The 18,628-nt window shown below is 45.4% G+C and overlaps 1 protein-coding gene across 1 annotated transcript; it reads left to right on the top strand.

The window, feature by feature from the left end:
* The first annotated feature begins 3,230 nt into the window (after positions 1 to 3,230).
* TMEM207 (transmembrane protein 207) lies at positions 3,231 to 18,358 on the top strand. The gene is made up of 6 exons (XM_030028741.2): positions 3,231 to 3,306; positions 14,139 to 14,239; positions 16,050 to 16,087; positions 16,498 to 16,542; positions 16,989 to 17,134; positions 18,104 to 18,358. The coding sequence occupies exons 1-6, from the start codon at positions 3,231 to 3,233 to the stop codon at positions 18,247 to 18,249; spliced, it is 552 nt and encodes a 183-aa protein (XP_029884601.2). The 3' UTR covers positions 18,250 to 18,358.
* Positions 18,359 to 18,628: the final 270 nt, after the last annotated feature.

Below are 18,628 nucleotides of genomic sequence, written 5' to 3'. Positions count from 1 at the left end.
CCAAAGGGCATGTGATTTTGTTATTGCTGGTAGCATCTCTCATCTCTTGCTGAAACAACCCTCCAGGTGTGAGGTAGATAAAATTTCGTGGCACTATGGACGAAATCAACTACTGCTAGTTTCTGTAACAAAATAAGGAACACCCCAGCCTTGCATTCAACCCAAGAAAGAAGGTTTAATATGCAAAGCAATAATTCACAAGGCATCTGTTGTCTTCTTTCCATTAACCTTTAAGATTAGCCTTGAGAAATGTGGAAGATCAGTCCTTTCCTTCTCCCACCATTGTGCTTTAGTACAGTGTCCGGGGCTTTACTTGGTAAAGTGCTGCTGGGCAAAGACAGCTCTATCTTATGTTGCTTTGTAATAAGGTGCGGATTAAGGATACGAGCACAGCTACTTCATCACTATGACCTAATGACATTCAGTAAATACAGGTACTTTGAACTACTTTGATTCCAAGAGCAGGGGGAGCAATGATTGATTAAATCTTCAGTGTTTAAGATCAGAAATAAAGTCAGGGGGATGTTGCAAAAGGCCAGGAAAACTGCAGGAAATATTGATTGAAAGTCATTTCAAGTTTTAGGGAGTATCTCATCCTCCCAATGCCCAGGGAAAACATTTAATTTTTTAATAACTTTTTTTTTTTAAATCAGCATCATCAAACTCATTCTGCTAGTAGGCATTATTCTGGTCTTCCCAATTTTTATATGCTCAGCAGATTATGCAATATCAGATCAAATATTATTGCTCAAGGGTTCGCTGCTTGTGATTTGAAGATGCAACACACAAGTGGAAATGCTGGGACAGAAGTGGAACTGCCTGTGTCCACCACTGCTGGTGATAAGAGTAGGGAATGGCAGGAGCAAGAAGAGCTGCTGGCTGATGGCCCACCTGCCCAGTTGTCAGACACACAAGTATGCCTGGGAGAACTGGGAATTTTTTGGCTTTGAAGATGAATCAAAAAAGTGGAAGCACTGGTCTAAGCCTACTTAAAATCGAATTGGGGGAGTTTTGCCATTTTTCTGGTGAGTACTCCCCACCCCTGTTTCATGCTGAACCACTCCCAGTGCAACAGAGAGTCAGTTTTTCAGAAGCTTTATGCAAGGGTTGAATTGGTCAGTCTTGAGAATAGTGTTATAAAATTAAAACTTAAGAAATTGCAAATATAAGAATCAATCAGCTTTTTATTTCCTTTACTTTTTGAAAATATCTCTTTCGCTTTTTTTTTAGACAAAATTATTGAGTATGGCCCACATTAATTTGTTTGGGTTGTTTTGTCAAAAATTATTGTCTTAGTAAAAACCAGAAAATTCTGTCTATCTCTGCATACAAATGATTGTTTTCAGCTGTGATTTTCTAACTCCCGAGGGAATTAATGAGTAAAGAAGAGCTCTTTGTAATGCATGTGTATATGTGTGTATGTCTGTATATAGATACTATATTGCTTATTTATTATTTATGTCGCAGGAGCTTATGCAAATATCACTCTATCTTTTCCTTTGAAAATATTCATCTAGAAAAATTACTGACCTGTCTCTCCATCTTGTCCCTTTCAGTGACAGCTCAGGTCCCTTTTTGTGACCCCACGGTGGGCTTCAGGGCAATGCCTGTGCCATGCATGGGTTGGGAGCTGGAGGGCCCGATTCGTTTTTGTGGTTCCAGTTGCTGGTACATCTGGGACCTGCTGTACGACACCACATGAGTCATTTCATTCCGTGTGTCTGCTCTAGGCCTCCCCTGCAGCGATGGCAGTGAGGAGAGGCACTCGGACACACGTGGGATGCAGTCCACGGCCCCCGTGGAGGCAGACCCGCCTGTGTGCTGCCCCGAGGAAAGACTGCATCACTCCCCAGTGAGCCGGGACCTGAGATTTCAGCATCCTGCTGGCAATGCCAGTCTTCTGAGGTAGCAAGATACAGCAGGCTCTTTTGATTAAAAATAGGTCAAGATTTAATTGAAATGAAGATACATTTTCAGATGTGCAGAAATTTGAACCAGCACTGAACCTTCTTTTTTCCCCCATTTGATGCTCGTTATTTGAAGGATGTGCCAAATCTCTGGATTTCTGGGGTCGATGGTGACCCAATAATGTAATAAAGCTCTCCCCTTACTGCCCTCTCCCCCCAAAATTTCCTGAAGCTTTATTCATCATTTCACACATCACTAAGTAAACAGCCCCCTTCCCGTCACTGGCCTGATGGAGAGTTACTGCATTACGGTGTAAAGCAGAAGGATCATGATATGAAATGCAATACAGAGGCACAGGCAATTTCGGCATCCTTGAGGTACCTCTGCCAGGAGCATGGAAAGCAGTTCAATTTCAAGTATAATGAGATTAATTTGCGAGTCACTTTTATTGAACCTTTTGTGATTTTGCTGTTCTCTCCAACAATTACAAGTCTTGACTAATAAACAGTGCTATTATATATAATAGGGAACATTTCCATGTCTCTGTGTGCAGTGTGGCTGGAGAGGGTAGACTTCAGCTTGATTTTTTTAATATTTTCCAATTAGATGACCAGGCATTAGTGTTCGAACCTGCTTGGTGGAGGTTTCCAATCATGGTTCCTTAGCAACTGAAGTAATGTTAAATTAAATTGATAAATGATGCTCTAAAAAAAATTAGGAACTCCAGCAGAGAGATTAATTTGTGATGCCCTTTTAGGAAAGATTTACGGGATGCGATGTGCGTTTGTTATCTGCCAAGTGCAATTCTTCATCACCTCAGTACACAAGCTTTGCGAAACTGTTTTCTGATTAAGTGTAAAGTTAGATCTACTCACCCAGCCCAGCTGGCGAGGAAAGATCTACCCCTTTCTTAAAGCTCTTCTTCTCACCCTGGCTGCAGCCCTGGGGACTCCTGGCCAGCCTGGGAGATGGCAAAGCTGTCACTGGACATCATCTCCTAACACCCCTGGCCCTGATGCTAGGGACCAATGCTCTCCAGCACCGGTTTCTGCCATGCTGTTCCACTTCTCTTTGTTCACAAGATACTGAACTTATAAACGAAACAAAACCACAACCTCCACACCCCAAACCCTGTTTTATCATTCCTCCTCTGTCCTTTTCTTCTCAGTTTAGTTAAAACCACACTTTGAATCCAGCAGGTGGAAGACATTGAGACCAAGCCTATTCATTTTTTGGTGATGAGAGAGACCCCGCTCCCTCCACTCAGAGGGCGAGGCACCGTGTCCCTGCCTCCTACGAGCTGGTCCTCCACGTAGGCTGTCATGTCGGGCAATGCTGAGACAGACCTGGGAGGGGTGGGGGTGGTAGGAATGAGGTTTGGGGTGGACCTCGTGCACGGTGAGGTGATGCTGTGCCTGCCTTTCTGAGCCCACCCTGGGAGCCTGCCTTTATATACCTGGAGAAGGGGATCAACGCTCAGGCCAACGCAAAGCTGCAGGTGCATTTTCTGGGCTGAACTCCCCAACCATTTCCATGGCTTTCCTCTGGACTATCCTGACATGTGCTGCTGTGCTGCCGTGACTTCCAGCTCCTTCACAGTGAAGTTACTAGCAAAAAGCTACTTGTTTTATACCCTTCCTTTTTCTTTTCACCGATTGCTTTATATTGCAGGCAGTCCTTCTGACATGTGCACTTAATCAGTTTGTGGCAGGAAGATGGGTCAATGGGCGAGCTCTGAATAAACAGCAAGAGCTCAAAATTGGAAATAGGAATTGCTCTGCTGAGCACAGTTCTGGTGTCCTGGCTCCCACTATGGCCAGAGGAAAGTAAGAGAGTAATTATGAGTTATGTTTCCTCTGCACCTCTGTTAGTGTGAATCTAGATTATGCATCAAAATGGAAAGGCTTTCCAAAAAGTACTTCATTGTTCTACAAATTCTCCTTTTCCATGGTGATGTCCAATTTCTTTCTGAATTGTGCTTGGCTCTTGTCCTCAATAATTTCCAGCAGCCTTGTATTTCACGGGGCATTTATATACTGGCTGTAAAATCTTTTGATGGGCTTTAAAAGGTTGGATTAAAGGATTTGATACCCATGAACTACCTGCCAGTTGGCTGCCAGTGCCTTCTAGCTTCATTCCCTTCTGTTGTTGCTATCAAGCAAATTCTTGCCCAGAGAATATTTCCAATTTGCCTTGATGGTGGCAGTGATTCTCAAAGTATCTTCAGGCTCTTCATCTTTGATAAAGACTGAAACAACAATCCCAGGCTGGCCTCCATCAGATCAACACATCTACTCCCATGGGATTGCACAGGCTTGAGCTGTGCACGAATCCTTTCCCCTGAAGCCAAAGACAGAGAGGGAAGCAGCCACCTCCGGGTTAGTTATCCCATCTGCAGGTGAACTAGTCCATCCGTAGGTTAAGTGGTCCACCTGCTTTCCCAGACAACACAGAGCTGAACTTTACATGTTCTCCACTCCCCTTCGTAAGAGGTTTTATAGCAGGACTTATCCCTGCTTCTTATTCTGCAAGCGTAACCCATAGACTAATGAACAGGTCATTTGCTCTGATAGTCACCTCTTGCCCCTCGTGACAGCCCTCTTTGATCTTTCCCTGCTGTGAACGATGACTTACATTTTCCAGTATCTGTGCAGAGTAATAGATGCCCATGCAGACTATGCAGCCAAAACCTTCCTTCTGATTTGAAAACACAATCTTTCTAGCATTATTTGCCCAACAGCCTGCAAAACGCCAGACTATGGGTCATCAAAGAAGTACAGGAAGCCCAGCTGACCCATTGATTTTAGTGAAGTGGATCTGTTTCAGTGCAATGTTCCTACCGTTCTGCTGATTTTTAGAAAATTAAATAAAAATGTTTCTAGACTTCTTGTGAGCCCCAGGCATTTTGTCATGGAGCAGAGAAGAGTTTGTGGCTCCCTCTCGCTTTTAATGTCACCACCCATGATTCTGTTTGTAACATTTTGGATATAGCATTGCGTTTCCCTCGCTCCATGCTGTCCTCAAGCTCTTCAGGCAGACAGCAGCTCTGTCACAACTGGGTGTGATGCTGGAACTTACCTTCCTTCAAGGAAGACAGCTTCCATGTAAAAGTACACTTGGAGTAATTCTAGATTTATTGAATCAAGTCTTTAACCTCAAGAGGTAACGTGTGCTGTATTTTATATAGAAAACAATTTTCCCTGCCAGATGAAATCTTAGAACAGAGTGTCTCTTATTTTATATAGCTGCTTGGGCATTTCTCTGTCTTGGGATTAATGGTGATGGTGTAATTTAGATTCTGTAACAACTTGAGATGGATGGATTTACAGAGTTATCAGTCTAGCCACATACAGGCAGCTTTGCTTTAATTGAATTTAGTGCCAAGGAAAGGAAGAACTTGGTAAAAGAAAGTCCTTCTCCACCTGCCTTGAGAATAAAGGTCCAACTGAGGCAGGACCAGGACACTTTGCCTTTATTGCCAGTGCAGGCAGAGTAACCGCAGGTGGGATGCCAGAGGAATGATGTCTGGGCATGCTGTCACAGCCTGCACAGAGCAGGAGGGAGGTTTCCTGCCTTGTGGTGCCCATCCCAGGGCTTGAGCTGAACGGCAAAGACTTATGAAGCAGCCCAAGGGGAGCTTATTGCCCACCTGGCAAGTCCATACTGGAAGTGTATTTGTTTGCATCACCTAATCTCCTAAAGAAACAGGGTAGCGTGATCATATGACTGATGGACCAATGTCCATCCATCTCATTCCTGCGGCTCCACAAACTGCTGCCCATTTTAGTCTGATTTGAATCATCTCAAATCAACCCGAACATAACAGTGACTTCCTACAAATTTAGGAAAAAATAGCTGATCAGTAGAAAAGAGAGAAGTGTTAATGCTCCCTTGAGGATGAGGACACATCAAATACAACGATGTTGGGACAATGTGAGTCTGGGGCTGTCAAGCTGAGACCTTGAGTGGGAAATGACCATCTCCCTAACCAGGACCGGCTTCTCAGCTTTACCCAGTGCAGCAGAAATGCCAGCCTCCTTGCTGCCTCACTCAAAGCCTGGCCACCCTCTCTTTTTTCTCACTGTGTTGGCAGGAGATTTGTGAGTACATCACCATGTGCCATTTCAAGCTTCATTTGAATAAGCGTCCCATATAATAGACTTTTATAGCTCTCTTTTTGTGAATTCTAAATTAACGCAGCTAATTAAAATGTTCCAAAGTTTTATGTAAATAACTAATTAGCATTTGAGAAGGAATAGTAAATTCACAGATGGTTGTGCTCCATTCAGGGCCCACTATGCTCTCACTGGCCGTAGCCAGCGCAGTGTTGGGCCCCTGGTGCAACATCCTTCCCGGCAGGAACGGAGTGCCCGGGTTTCACCCCGAGGATACCCCAGCACCATCCGCCCTGCCTGCAGGCAGTGGGAACTCTGCGTCTTGCAGGATTAGGCTCATTCTTTCTGTCCCTGACACGAGGGCTTGCAAGAGTAAGGAAAGCATGAAAGCATGGATGAGAACCTCAAGGAAGATGAGGTCTGTGCACAGGAGATGACGTGGGTGTCTGAACTGTGATTTTCAGTGTTTGTACTGGTGTTGCTCTGTTGCTCCAAGGACATTCCTCTAGAAAGCCTTCCTCAGGGATACCTTTTAGGTGTGCAAGCTACGATACTTAACACAGTTGAACCTCAGCACTCCTGGGTTCCAGCCCCAGCACTGCCACCGAGACCCTGGAAGACTCTGTTATGTCACTCAAACACTGTGCCCAAGCATCACAAGAGGCAATGTAAGCTAAATATTTTCTTCAACTCTCATAGGATTGGGGCTAATTGATGTCTGTAGCACACTGGGGAGACTCAGAGAGAGCTGGTACAGGAGTAATACCTTGTAAGAATGGGGAGGTTTAAAAAATAGATCCATATCTAATGCTGATTGCCACCCAAGTGGAAGTGAGAAGAGTGTCACTTCTCTGACATCCAGACTTTCATGCATATCAGTAGCCTTACATTTATACAGCCCTTAGCACTCTGCACACCTAAGTGTTGTTACAGCACAAAAAAATCCCCTGCAAATACAAGGAAAGAGTTTACAGAAGTGGCCAGTTGGAGTTTGTTTGCTTTAGAAGAGGGAGATTATCATCAGAGTAAATGGGGGGAAAGATCATTTTCCTCTCCTGTTGAATAAATCTTACATAACCACCCTCATCTGTTTTAAGGGCAGTTCTGAGTGTTTGCACCTTTTGCTTCCAGAGCTGCAAAGGCCTGTGGGAGATGGAGGGATTATAAAAACCCGCTTCAGGGTAAGGTAAAATTTTCTGGTGAATTTGAGCTGGACCTCTAGGGAAGGGAGATGAGCTTGGGAAGATTCAGGTTGCTAGGACAATGGTGCTTAGCCAGAGAGAAATTGAGGGAGCAGAAGCAGGAGTCAGTGGGGAAATCAAAGGGTGAGTTTTAAGGGACAGGTTAAAAGAAAGAAATGTGCAGAGCCTGGCTGTTTGAATGTGTTGAATTTAAAAACAGGAGTGCGTTCTTCAGACATATTACCAGGCAAAGATATAAAACTGGGAGATTAAGTGAAACAGTAAAGCTGGTGGGAGATTTGCAAAAGGGAGAAAGGGCTATGCCAAGCATGCCTCTTGCGTGGCCTTATTTGCAATCCCTGTCTGCCCTGGAAGAATCCCCCCTCTCTCTCTCTGTCTGTTTATACATGCAGCAAACTTCTGCAGAGCAGGGAGGTAGATGCAAGCTCTCCATCTGGTCTTCCAGCCAGCGTTTCTCACCCTGGCACCAGCCTGGAGAGGAGGTGAGCTGAGCTGGGTGGCCAGAGGGCATCCTGGCTGTGCTGCAGGGCTCTGGAGGCTGATGTGGAGGGGGAGTAAACCCAGGGGAGCCTCCTTGTCTTTTCCCTACCCTGATCCCACCTATGCTGCTGCAGCATGCTTGGGGAGCACAAGGCAGGTGGGTACGCAGCATCTCACCCCAAGCAGCAGCTCGCCATGTTCCCAGGCAGAGCATTTGACTTTTTACCTGTCACAAGAGGAAAGTTAGAGAGCAGCCTGCTGATGCTGTGTTTCTTGAATCCATAAACACTGATACGAGCACTCCCTAATTCTGGGTGTGTGGGCATTTGGCTGCAGCCTGTCCCGAGCTGACTGCCTGCAAGGAATGAGGGTCTGAAATCACTGCTCTTCCCTGCCTGGAGCCCACGTGGGCTGGGGGTGCTTGGCAGAGGACAGGCTGCACCTGAGGCTCTCAACAATTCAAAATAAACCCATAAAGGGCAACTGGCAAGAACTCAACATGCAAGGTAAGGCTACAAGCAATCAACTGTGGCAACGGTCAATAGGTATTTGGAAAATCTGAGGAGGCCTTAGGCTGAAATGTTAGCAGGTGCCTTCACTTAAGGGCACAGCACATCAAGCCTTTGGTACCTGGGGTCTGGGTGTTGCAGGAGGCACCGAGAGGCACGTGTGTGTCCGTGTACCCGTGTGGCCCCTCTTGCAGAGGTAACCCCCAGACCACGGGGTTTCTTGGCGAAGTAGCGCATGTGCCAGCTGATAATGACCGGCAGTGTGATGTATTTCAGCGTTCATTGCTAAGTGGTTCTGCCTGGAAAATTGACTTGAAAATGTGTTTCAGGATGTGCCAGATATTCTCATGCTAATTTCTCAGCCAAAACCTCCCATGTGGTGTCCAATGTGATATCAGTAACTCAAAGGCAGGGGAAAATGAAGCCTCTGTCTGCTTTCAAGCAATTTATTCTCCTTTTGTCTTTTTACATCCAGCAGCTAAGTAAATTACAGGGATTAAAATACAAAAGACATTTAATTTTTTAACTGTAATTTCTTAGCTCCTGGCAACAGAGTAATGAAAAAAGAAGTGAAATTAAGAAAAAGAATTAAAACCCAAATATAATTTCTAATGATTAAAATACAAATACAATTTTAACTGATTAAAAGTAAGAGGACTTGTTTGAGCACAAAGAAACAGCAGCAGGCTTCAGGATTCAAGTAGCCGTAATCAGCTTCAATTTCACATTAAAAAACCAAAGGGGAAAATTTCTGCTGGTGATTACTTTGACTGTATTTCTGGTATACTTCATCTTTCTCTTTATTCAAGCTGCTTTTAATTTTATCAGCTTTATCCTTAATTCTGCCTTTCTGTTCCTCATGTCTTGAGGGTTATCCAGCCCTTTGAACTGATTTCTGACATGCTCTGTGGGAGGTACAGTGCCTATCTGGAGAGCTTGTGAGATGAAAGGTCTCTTACACTCTTTTTCCAGGTGGGCTGTAATACACAGAGTTTCGTGGCTATGTGGGAAGTCAAGTCAATGACAGAGCTGAGAATTATCTCAAGTCCTAATGTCCAAGCCAGAAATCAGGGAAGCCAAACTACCATTTATTCCTCAGGTGCAGCACATCTTAAAATGTAATTTTGAGCTCTGAATTCTCCCATAGAACCAAACAACTGCTAGGCTTAGCCCAAATACTGTTAATTTGGCACTTTTTTTTTTAGGATCCAACTTAAGTTTTCAAAACAAAATGCAACTTAGAGGGAGGGGAAAAAACCCAAACCACTTCTCTGAATTCTTTCAGCTTCCCATTGCCCCACCACAACACAGCTCTCCATAAAAGACTGCACGCTGTTTTCTGTTTTTAATGCTGACAGTGGAGTCGGTACCAGAGTCATCAGCATGCACAAGACACTTGCTTGAAAGGTGCGCTTCTCAAAGTTGCTTATCCCTGTGAATTCCAGAGCAACGAAGCTCCTGCCTAAATCCTTTCATGTATGCTCAATATTTCAGTTGTTGCAGTATCTATTTCAGGTGTTCATTATAGGGTTGGAACAGGGGTATTTGGACAATTCATAGCAATTTCTCAACAGTTCGGTGGACTTTATACTGTGGATAGTTTAAAGTTTTGACTTCCCATGAATGTGTGATTTAAGGATTTGAGGACTCCATGAACACCTATGTATTGATGCAGTTTTCTGTAGTTCTCAGTCTGGGATATACACATACATATAGAAAACCCTTTCACAAATAACTAACCTAAAATAAGATTCCTTTTCCTTTGGCTTTCTGCCAGACATAAGGCTTCACTGACCCCATTCTCTACTGGATTTTCCCTACTGATATGCCAAGGCAAACAAAAGGGCTCTCTGGACCATCCAAAGCAGCGGAGGTAGCTGCAGTTGCCTCAGACCCGAGGGTGACCTGCAAAGCCTTGCTCCTGGGGAGGATGCAGCGGAACAATGTCATCCTTGTTTGCACTCATTTAAATCAGTGCCCGGAGTCTTTCCTTCCCCCTGTGCAGCACGTCCCTGCACAGGCTCACAAAGGGCTGTATTCATCAGTGAGCAGCAAGTAGTTATAATCCTTTTGAAAGACAACAGGCTGTGCCAGCTCTACCGAGGCTTGTTTTAAAGAGTTCATCCTTCCTTGCTCACACAAGCCCGGGACTGCCTCGGCTGACTCCTGCACATGTAGATGGGTTTGAGGGTCCAAGGACCAAGTGGAGCGGTTTCCAAGGGGTGGGAAAGGACTCTCTGGGTCAGCAAGTCCTGCTGAAGTGGTTACATCCCCTGTGGGAGCTGGATGACTTCCATCCCAGGAACTGTTTGGTTTCATGCCCACACTCCTCCCACAGACAAGCTGCTGCACAACCTCAGTGCTCTGGATGGGGTGAACCTTCTTTGCATTTCCAGTCTCAATTTATTCGTGGCCAGTTTGCTCCCATTTGTTCCCATGCCAGAACTGTCCATTAGCTTAAATAGCTCTCCCCAGCATTGCATTTATTCATCTCGGTGTGTTTGTAGGGAGCAAGCAGCTCCTTGCAGCTTTCATTTTGTGAGGATGAGACCGAAGCTGCTTTAGTTCTCCTGTTGCAGAGGGGCAACATTCGATCCTCAGTCCTTCCTGTTACTGTTCTCTTTGGCTAAACTCAATTTACCTGCCGTGAGTCTTCCCAGGACAGGCCAGGAGGGATGATCGCAGCCTGGCTGAGCCCAGACACCCCAAGGATGCAGCTGCAAAAGTAGACTGAGCCAGCCACAGTGGTGAAGTTGAGTAGGGAGGGGAGAGCTCCCAGTGGACTTAGGCTGGAGGAAAAATTGATTGTTGTAGTGTTGTGAAAACACTGCGACATAAAAAAGCCAACACATGCTTAATTAACTCTTGTCAGTCAACCTTAACGTAGAGAGCAGGGCTGCCCTGCCTTTCCTTGTCTCCCTTCCACATCACATCTCTGTGTTCTCCATCCTGTCCTATGTCCTTCCCTGTGTCTGTCCCACCTCTCCTCCTGCCACTCTCCTTTCTTGCTTGCTTTCTGGAAAAGTCTTCCACAGTCCCATTGTGGACTGTACTGGGAGGCTGGTCAGAGCTTAGCAAGGTGATTGCTTTCCCAAAAGTCATCCTCAGCAGCCACCAAATGCTCTGAAGGCAGCTAAGGAAGAGCTTGAAACATCTAGCTGTGCTTATGAGCTGCCAGGGGCTCTGTGTGGGCTCCTGTTTGCCAGTAAATTCCCTCCCACTCTTACCAGAATCCAGAGGTCCCCAGGGTGTTCCCTGAAACTTTGGCTCAAACCAAAAGCATGACTGAAAATTATTGTATGACACTCAAGACAGCAAAGGCCATCCCTTCTAGTGCACATACACACAAGAATGAGATCAGTTCCTGAAATTCAGACCCCTAATCCAACCTCGGCCCCATTGGACTTGGCAATTTAAATCAGCTTCTCCCAAATTCCTCCTGTCGCCTAGTCTTGCATCCCCTCTCATGAAGCCCAGCAAGAGCCAGCCCCCAGCAGAAGTGGTTTCTGTGACAACTCTAAAAGTCACCCTTTGGGTGATCCTAGAACTGCACATCTTCCTCCCAAGACTAGGCACTTTAAACAAAGAGATAATGGACAATCATAAATTGCTGTATGTTGCAGTAGTTCCTGTTGCTGCCTGGGAGATGCATTTGTCACCTAGCAACGACATAAGATGACGAGGAAATAACAGATTTTTAATCTAATGTCCGTGAGTTAACATCTATCAGAAAGCAGCTTCCCAAGTCCACTGACGAGGTGGATATAATTGATTGAGGGGGCAAGAGATACGAAACTTTTCATCAGTAAGTGGACAAGGAGGAGGGAGCAGGTGTTACCTTTCATGTATGTATACACATATGTGTGTGTGCGTATATCTCCTTGTGGGAGGAATGACAAAAAGCCTAGAAAAATCCCTCAGACTGGAGATAACTGTCGGACACAGAGCTACCCAGAAGACGAGTCTCTCGGTGTTGCCAAACCCCGAAGGCAGCAGCGTTGCAGTAGGCAGAAAGCGGGCAGGAGGGGTCGCAGCCCACCGTGGGTTTTGGTGCAGAGCTCCTCTGGGCTTTTGGTGTGGGGTCCTGGCTGCCTTAGACCAAGTGCTGGGGCCTTCTATGACATTCATGTATTCAAGCTGCTCAGCAGATCACGGACAGGGAGAGTTTTCCTGCTGAAGCAGCAGCTCTTTTCAGTATTGGGATCGTGCCTGAAGCAAAAGACAGGGCTGTTCGTGAACTCCCTCTTAGTCAACTCTCTCTCCTCTTGAATTGTTACCGAGAATACAGGGACAGACTCCACAAATTGCCACCACAACTTGAAACCTCTGTATGGGAGCAACCAGCAGAAAACTTCAAAGTTTACCTCGAGGTCAGGAAGCCGAGCAGTGGCAGAATACAATTCTTCCCCTTTTCTTCTAGAAATAGACCCAGAACAAAAGCCATGTGTTATTTTTCAATACCAGGAACTCATTGTGGTACCTGCCCCCTGAAATACTGGGGATGATCCATTTGGTAGCTCTAAATTGGAAGTACCCTGCGTGCTGGTGTGAGGGAAGTAATTGTGAAAGGAAGAAATCTGAAATTACTTCATTGATGGATGATGTCTTTGAAGCCTGAAATTGTAAAAGTCACAAGGTTCCCAGCTAGGCTGTGCACATTTTTATACTGCAGGAGCTTTTTTTTTTTAAGAAAACAGCTAAGAAATTGGTTTGGCAATTTACTGTCGAACAAAATTGAAAAGGATTGGTCTGAACCAGGACACCAATACATTCAGACCATTTATATTGTGTAGCATGTACACGTAGCACCATTATGAGAGATGCTTTCTCAGAGGGAATCATTTCAGAGGCTTGCCTTTAATTAGTAGTGAGCTGAAAGTAAACATTTGACAACATCAGGGTTTGGACTGGGTTTATGCAAAACTTTAACAGTAAATAACAAACTTGTGTTGAGTATGTGTACCAGAGTTGCTTAGGCTTCCTGACCTTTAAGTTGAAGCAAAGCCACAGAGGTGTACCTCAAAAGCAGCTTAGTTTTGTCAATCATTACTGAAGTAATGGCATCACAACATAATGCTTAACTTCTGGAGTCACGGCTAAACATATTCACAGCAACACCCTTTGTGTTAAATCTGGAAGAACCATAGTTAATAGTGCATTTCAGCCACGGGCTGTAAACTTCAGTGACAATCTATTACTGACTGCCGAACAAACCGGGATCGTCCGTTCTGCGCTGATCAGAGCTATGGTGCAAACCATCTTCCGCCCCTGTTTAACTACATCATCTGGATGTATCCATTAGGATCAAATCAGTGCTCATATTGTGCAATGAAATTTTGTATCCCTTATGAGAACCATTGGGGATATATGTTTTTCTGGATGCATTTTCCTAGCAAACCAACCCCTGGCAGCTGCGTAACAGCAGTAGAGGTGCCGGTGGTGGTTGTCTCAGGCTGGGAAGGCTTTCCTTCATCCTTGGTGCACATGTTTGAGGTGGTAGGCACAGTGCGTAGGAGATGGTTGGAAGTAGCTCCGCTTTCTCTGTAATGCCAGAATTGCAGCTGGAGGCAACACGTAATGAAAGCATGGCCTCACAATACTGTCTCCAGTGATTCTTTATTTGTAGCAGGTCCTGTTAAATACAGCCGTGGGTTAATATGGAACTAAGTTTCAGCAACAGGAATTTGTGAACAGCTATGAAAATACTGAAACAACTGCAAGGTGCTGACCTTAAACTAGTGTTCCTTTAACTTCTAGCAGCTGTTTGAATGTGTCCATGCAAACCCAAATTCGTTCCCTGGCTAGGGGTAATTTCTGAAGTGTGGGAAGCCATTGGGTAATGTGTTTTCTGGCTGAAGGCACAATGTGCAAAGAAATTTTAAAAGCTCCAAATTACGGAGGGTAAAACACTGCTGCAAACAAAGCTCTTCCCACGTTTCTCCTGTTAGTGATGCAGAGACCTGGAGCTTTGTGTTTTGCTTCATGGACCACAGGAACTGGAGTTTTGTGTTTAACCTTCTTCCAGGTAACGAAACTCTTCACTGGGACCAGGCTGATTTTAGGGATTTTGTGGTGGGAAATGTCAACTTTTACAGAATTTAGTCATCAGCTCTTTTTATTTTGGGGGGAAGAATTTTTTGAGGACCTGATAAATTTGGGGAGGATTTAATGTTCACAACAATTCCAGTTAATGCAGAGAAAACGTGACTGCCTTAATCCTTTATTCTGTCTATGGCTACTGAAATGGAAGAGCCTGGGTTGTCAGCAGCACAGGTGGATGTTTGGCTGCATTGATAGATTATTGCCTCAGAGCAGATGCACTTTGCTGCAGTTTAACTATGCTAAGGTAGCTCTGCTGAGGTAGTTTGAAGGATGATAAGAGAGTCCAGAGGTTGTCATTCAGCCATGAAGAATACTCACGGTACACGTAATCACAGCAATCAGCTGTCTGGTTTTTATATATTCTAATAATTAGTTGAAGTGCAAGAAAAAAAATTAAAATGTTCTGCACCAGGGTGCATGTGTGACATGGCAAATTAGCTCAATTTTAAAAGGACACATCTGGAAGAGCTGAAGCTTCTGTCTTTTTCTCTACTCCTCATTTGGGTTTCAACTGCTCATGAAATTTCATAGGTAATGTTTTATATGAAAGACTTATTACACCTAAAGACCTCGGGTGAAACTAGGGACCAAAAGGCAGTGTGTGCACAGGATCAGACGTGTTAGAGATTTGTGGGGTGACTTCTTGCTGTTTACAGTGACACAAGCTTTGCACAACAAAATCCTTACAAAGAAGTCCTGTTTATTAGAGATGTAATATGAGATCTCTCAATTATATATGTTTGATACAAATTTGTGTTACAGAACGGAGCTTTCCAGTTTGGCTCAAAAAAAGTCAGAAATCTCTACGTGTTTTGGATATATGCAGAACAAAATCCAAAGTAAAGTAATGATTTACAAATTACGTTATAGTAGTTTTCTCCAAGAAATAAATCTAAATTCTTCCATCTTGCTCATTCTGCATCCCAGTGTTACTGCAATTATATACCTGATCTGAAGCTTTTTGTAGCAAAGTTGGGCAAGTGTTATAACACACCTAACGTGAATCAGCCAAAAATTGTATTGAATTTGATTCAATCATACTGATGAACCACTTCAACTACTTTTTGCCCAGATAATCTGAAACTGAGGCTAAGATCAAGAAGGCTTGCAACAATAAACTTGCTTGAGTGGAGAGTACAAAATATACCTGAAAAACAAGTTTCAGGTTCACATACTTGCAATACCTGAAACCTGACTCTGGGAATGATGCACCACACTATCCAAAAACAGGAAAATGCTGGGCAGGGCACACATTTGGTCAAAATAGCTCCAATTTACAGCTACATTCACAATTAGCTACTGGAAAATGAGCTACAGACCAAGAATTTCGTCATGGGACATTTTCAGCAGACATTTCTGAATAGCAAAGCCCCGTTCTGTAAACAGGTCTCTGACACCTGCTTGTGTCTCCCTGCTCTTGTCCTTCCCTCTTTCACATCAAAAGAAATACTTTTCCCTCGGCCTAGCTTTTATCTGCAAACTGTTGAATTTATCAAGCTCTCTGTGAGGTTATCCGCTGGTTTCGATACAGGTTTCCTCAGACCAGAGACATGCAGAGGCGAGAGCTCAGCCCTGTGGTCTCTAGGGAGAGGTCGGGTTTTCATCCCTGCAGGGGCTGGCACCTGTACGGCTCTTCCTCTCCCACTTCCCGCTCTAAGATCAGTAATTATACTGGTAAACTATAAAAAAACCAACACATATCTGCCCTTTCTGACTTACACGTGTGTTTTCAGTTAGCAGACTCTGAGTCGGACTGTGAGCTTGGCGAAAGGTGAGTGTGGCTCTCCATTTTCTTACCCGCGGCTGCTCCCACCCCGGGCTCTGTCGGGGATGCTGTGCTCCTGCCTGGCGCACTGGCACGGAAGAGGAATGAGGGCTTCCAGAAAAGAGCCATTTAGTTTTTCTTCCAAAAGAGGAAAGGGAGGCTGGCAACTCTTTGGGTTTTCAGCAAAAACGCTGGTGGTGGGTGCCAGTGTTGAAAGGCAAACCAGTTGCACGTACATTATCTCCATCTGCTCCCATCTACCCAGAGAAACTTTTAATAGGGTTCCCTTGATGAAGGAAAACTTCTCAATCCTCTACTTACTGATGATGCTTTTCTTTGTGTTGGTTGACGTGTGTTGGAGCCGGTATAGTCCCCTCACGCTGGACTGCAAGTTCCTTTTATTTTTCCCTTGCTAGGTGCATTGGGCAGAGCGATGAAAACTTTAGCAGCTGGTATGTGTGGTAAGTTTCAGATCTGTTTTAGAGGGAAAAACTGGCAAATAATATTCTTTGATGGATATATAGAGAGAAAGGCATTAAGAGAGACTGATAGCTAGAGAGCATTGCTCCTGGGCTGTCCCTGTGTTCTGTCTTTACTGACTAATGGGAATCATTTATCCATATCCTCCTCACTGTATGCTGACAACTGAGCCGGGCAAAACCGATGAACGATTTCAGGGAGAAACGTTTGAATTTCCAGCCAGCATTTGGCGCTGAGCACTCAGCACTGAGACATTGGTTTCCAGGGACTTTGATCATGTCCAGTACGCTGATGGGGAAACCGCAACATTTAACGGCTATTTGCAAAAGATGTTAACGAATATGTTAATTTGAAGACATGCAGCCATCTGTTGGTGCTGCCCGCAGATGGTGATGGTACTGTTCCTTCCCTGCTGCCTCTGCCTCAGGTTCCTGATGTTGTTTTTCCTGGCCTTGCTCCTGTCCTGCGGGATCTGCTGCTGCCTGCAGTGCTGGCTGAAACGGCGGAGCTGCCTCCCCCACCGACGCACCCTGGCCGTCTTTGCGCTCAGCAGCAGCTCGGATGCCTTTTGCGGTTAGTCCTCTCCCTACCTGCTGCAAGGTCCTGCTGGCCCCGGCGGGCTTCCCGTAGCCCACCCGTAGCCCAGTGAGAGGTGGCCAGGCTTGAGTGGGAGCCAGGCTGCAGCTGGGTGCTGTGTGTCTGGTGAACAGTGAGGTGCCCAGCTCGGGCATCTTGGGGGGATGTTCGGACCACGGACCGGAGGGCTTAAGCAGGCCACATCCACTTTTCCCCAGCGGTACCTTCAGCTGAACTCAGTGCTGTGTCCGTGTGTCCCAAAGGTGCCTAGTCGGGGCTTGGCCACTCTAACACTGGAGGTGTGGGGGACCTTCTCCTCGGTGCTGGGGCACTCAACAGCCCTACATATGCAGCACAGGCGCTGCCTGGGGTCAGGCAGCCCTTTCCAACATGTGACCTGTATTTCTTACTCAGGCAAGACCGCACTGGCCTACTTGAGCCACCTCAGCAGGCGGCTCAACTGGCTGATGCACCTTGGGGTCTGTCAAAAAAGTTGTCTTGGTGGGTGCTGTTCACTGCAGTAGCCACCCTCAGCATTCCCCCAGGAGCACCCAGGCTTTTGAGGACTGGGCTCTAATGACTATGTGTAGCACCCAGTACTGATCTGGTGTATTACCAGCAGCATCAGCAGGCTGGGCCAGATGTCAGTCCCTCCAAGAAGAAAGAAGTTAATTCTGTCATTAGACTAAGCCCTTCCCAGAGGAGGTATTGCCTGCTTTCTGGGTAGTCATGAACAGTGTCTCCACAGGGAGGACCCACCCCAAACCCACCCAAATTCCTCTGTTCTCACTTATTGTATCTGGAGTTTGTGGTGAGAAGCTTTGTGATGCCATGTTTCAAAAATTACATCCATGCCTTTCTTGTTTCCAAGCGGTTTGGCAGCTCCTCCCAGGCTCACCCCTCTCACCCCCAAGCTCTTTCTTCACTCCTGTCTGCTGTACAGCTATAGCTTTGCTTTTTTTCCAGCAAGTGAAGTGCCTCAGTGCCCATTCGCTGGATCTCCAAGCCCCTGCATGACTGTGGAGATGTCTTCCCCTGCCCCACAGTTCAGCCTTGGGGGAACTGATTTGCCTCCATCCTATGAGGATATTATGAAGGAAAACAAGCTCTAGACACCACGTGTTGGCTTTCTGCGATTCCACTTGGTTCATCAGAGATCTTCCGTTATGCTACAGTAGTGTGAGATCAAATCAGCCCTTTCCACAGGTTGGCCAAGAGACTGAAAAGCAGCACATATTTCATCTGAACCTAAAAGGGGAGACAAAATGCAACAGAATAAATGCCAAAAGCATGTGTTGAATCTGTCACAGGAGCTCAGCTTGACATTTTGATAGGGCTCTGGATTTTGAGAAGCTCCCTCAAAGGTCTGCCTGTATTCAGGGTTTCTGGCTCAGCCTCCAGATTTATCCCTCAAATGCTGCTCGAGCTGGTGCAACCCCATGTGTTTTAGGACCGAATGTTGATAAATGACTTGATAGTTACTTCTTAAAC

The sequence above is a fragment of the Aquila chrysaetos genome, chromosome 10 (genome assembly GCF_900496995.4).
Source record: "Aquila chrysaetos chrysaetos chromosome 10, bAquChr1.4, whole genome shotgun sequence".
NCBI classification, from domain to species: Eukaryota; Metazoa; Chordata; class Aves; order Accipitriformes; family Accipitridae; genus Aquila; species Aquila chrysaetos.
The sequence above is the reverse complement of the archived record's forward strand: the minus strand, read 5'-3'. Positions and strand labels throughout refer to the sequence as shown.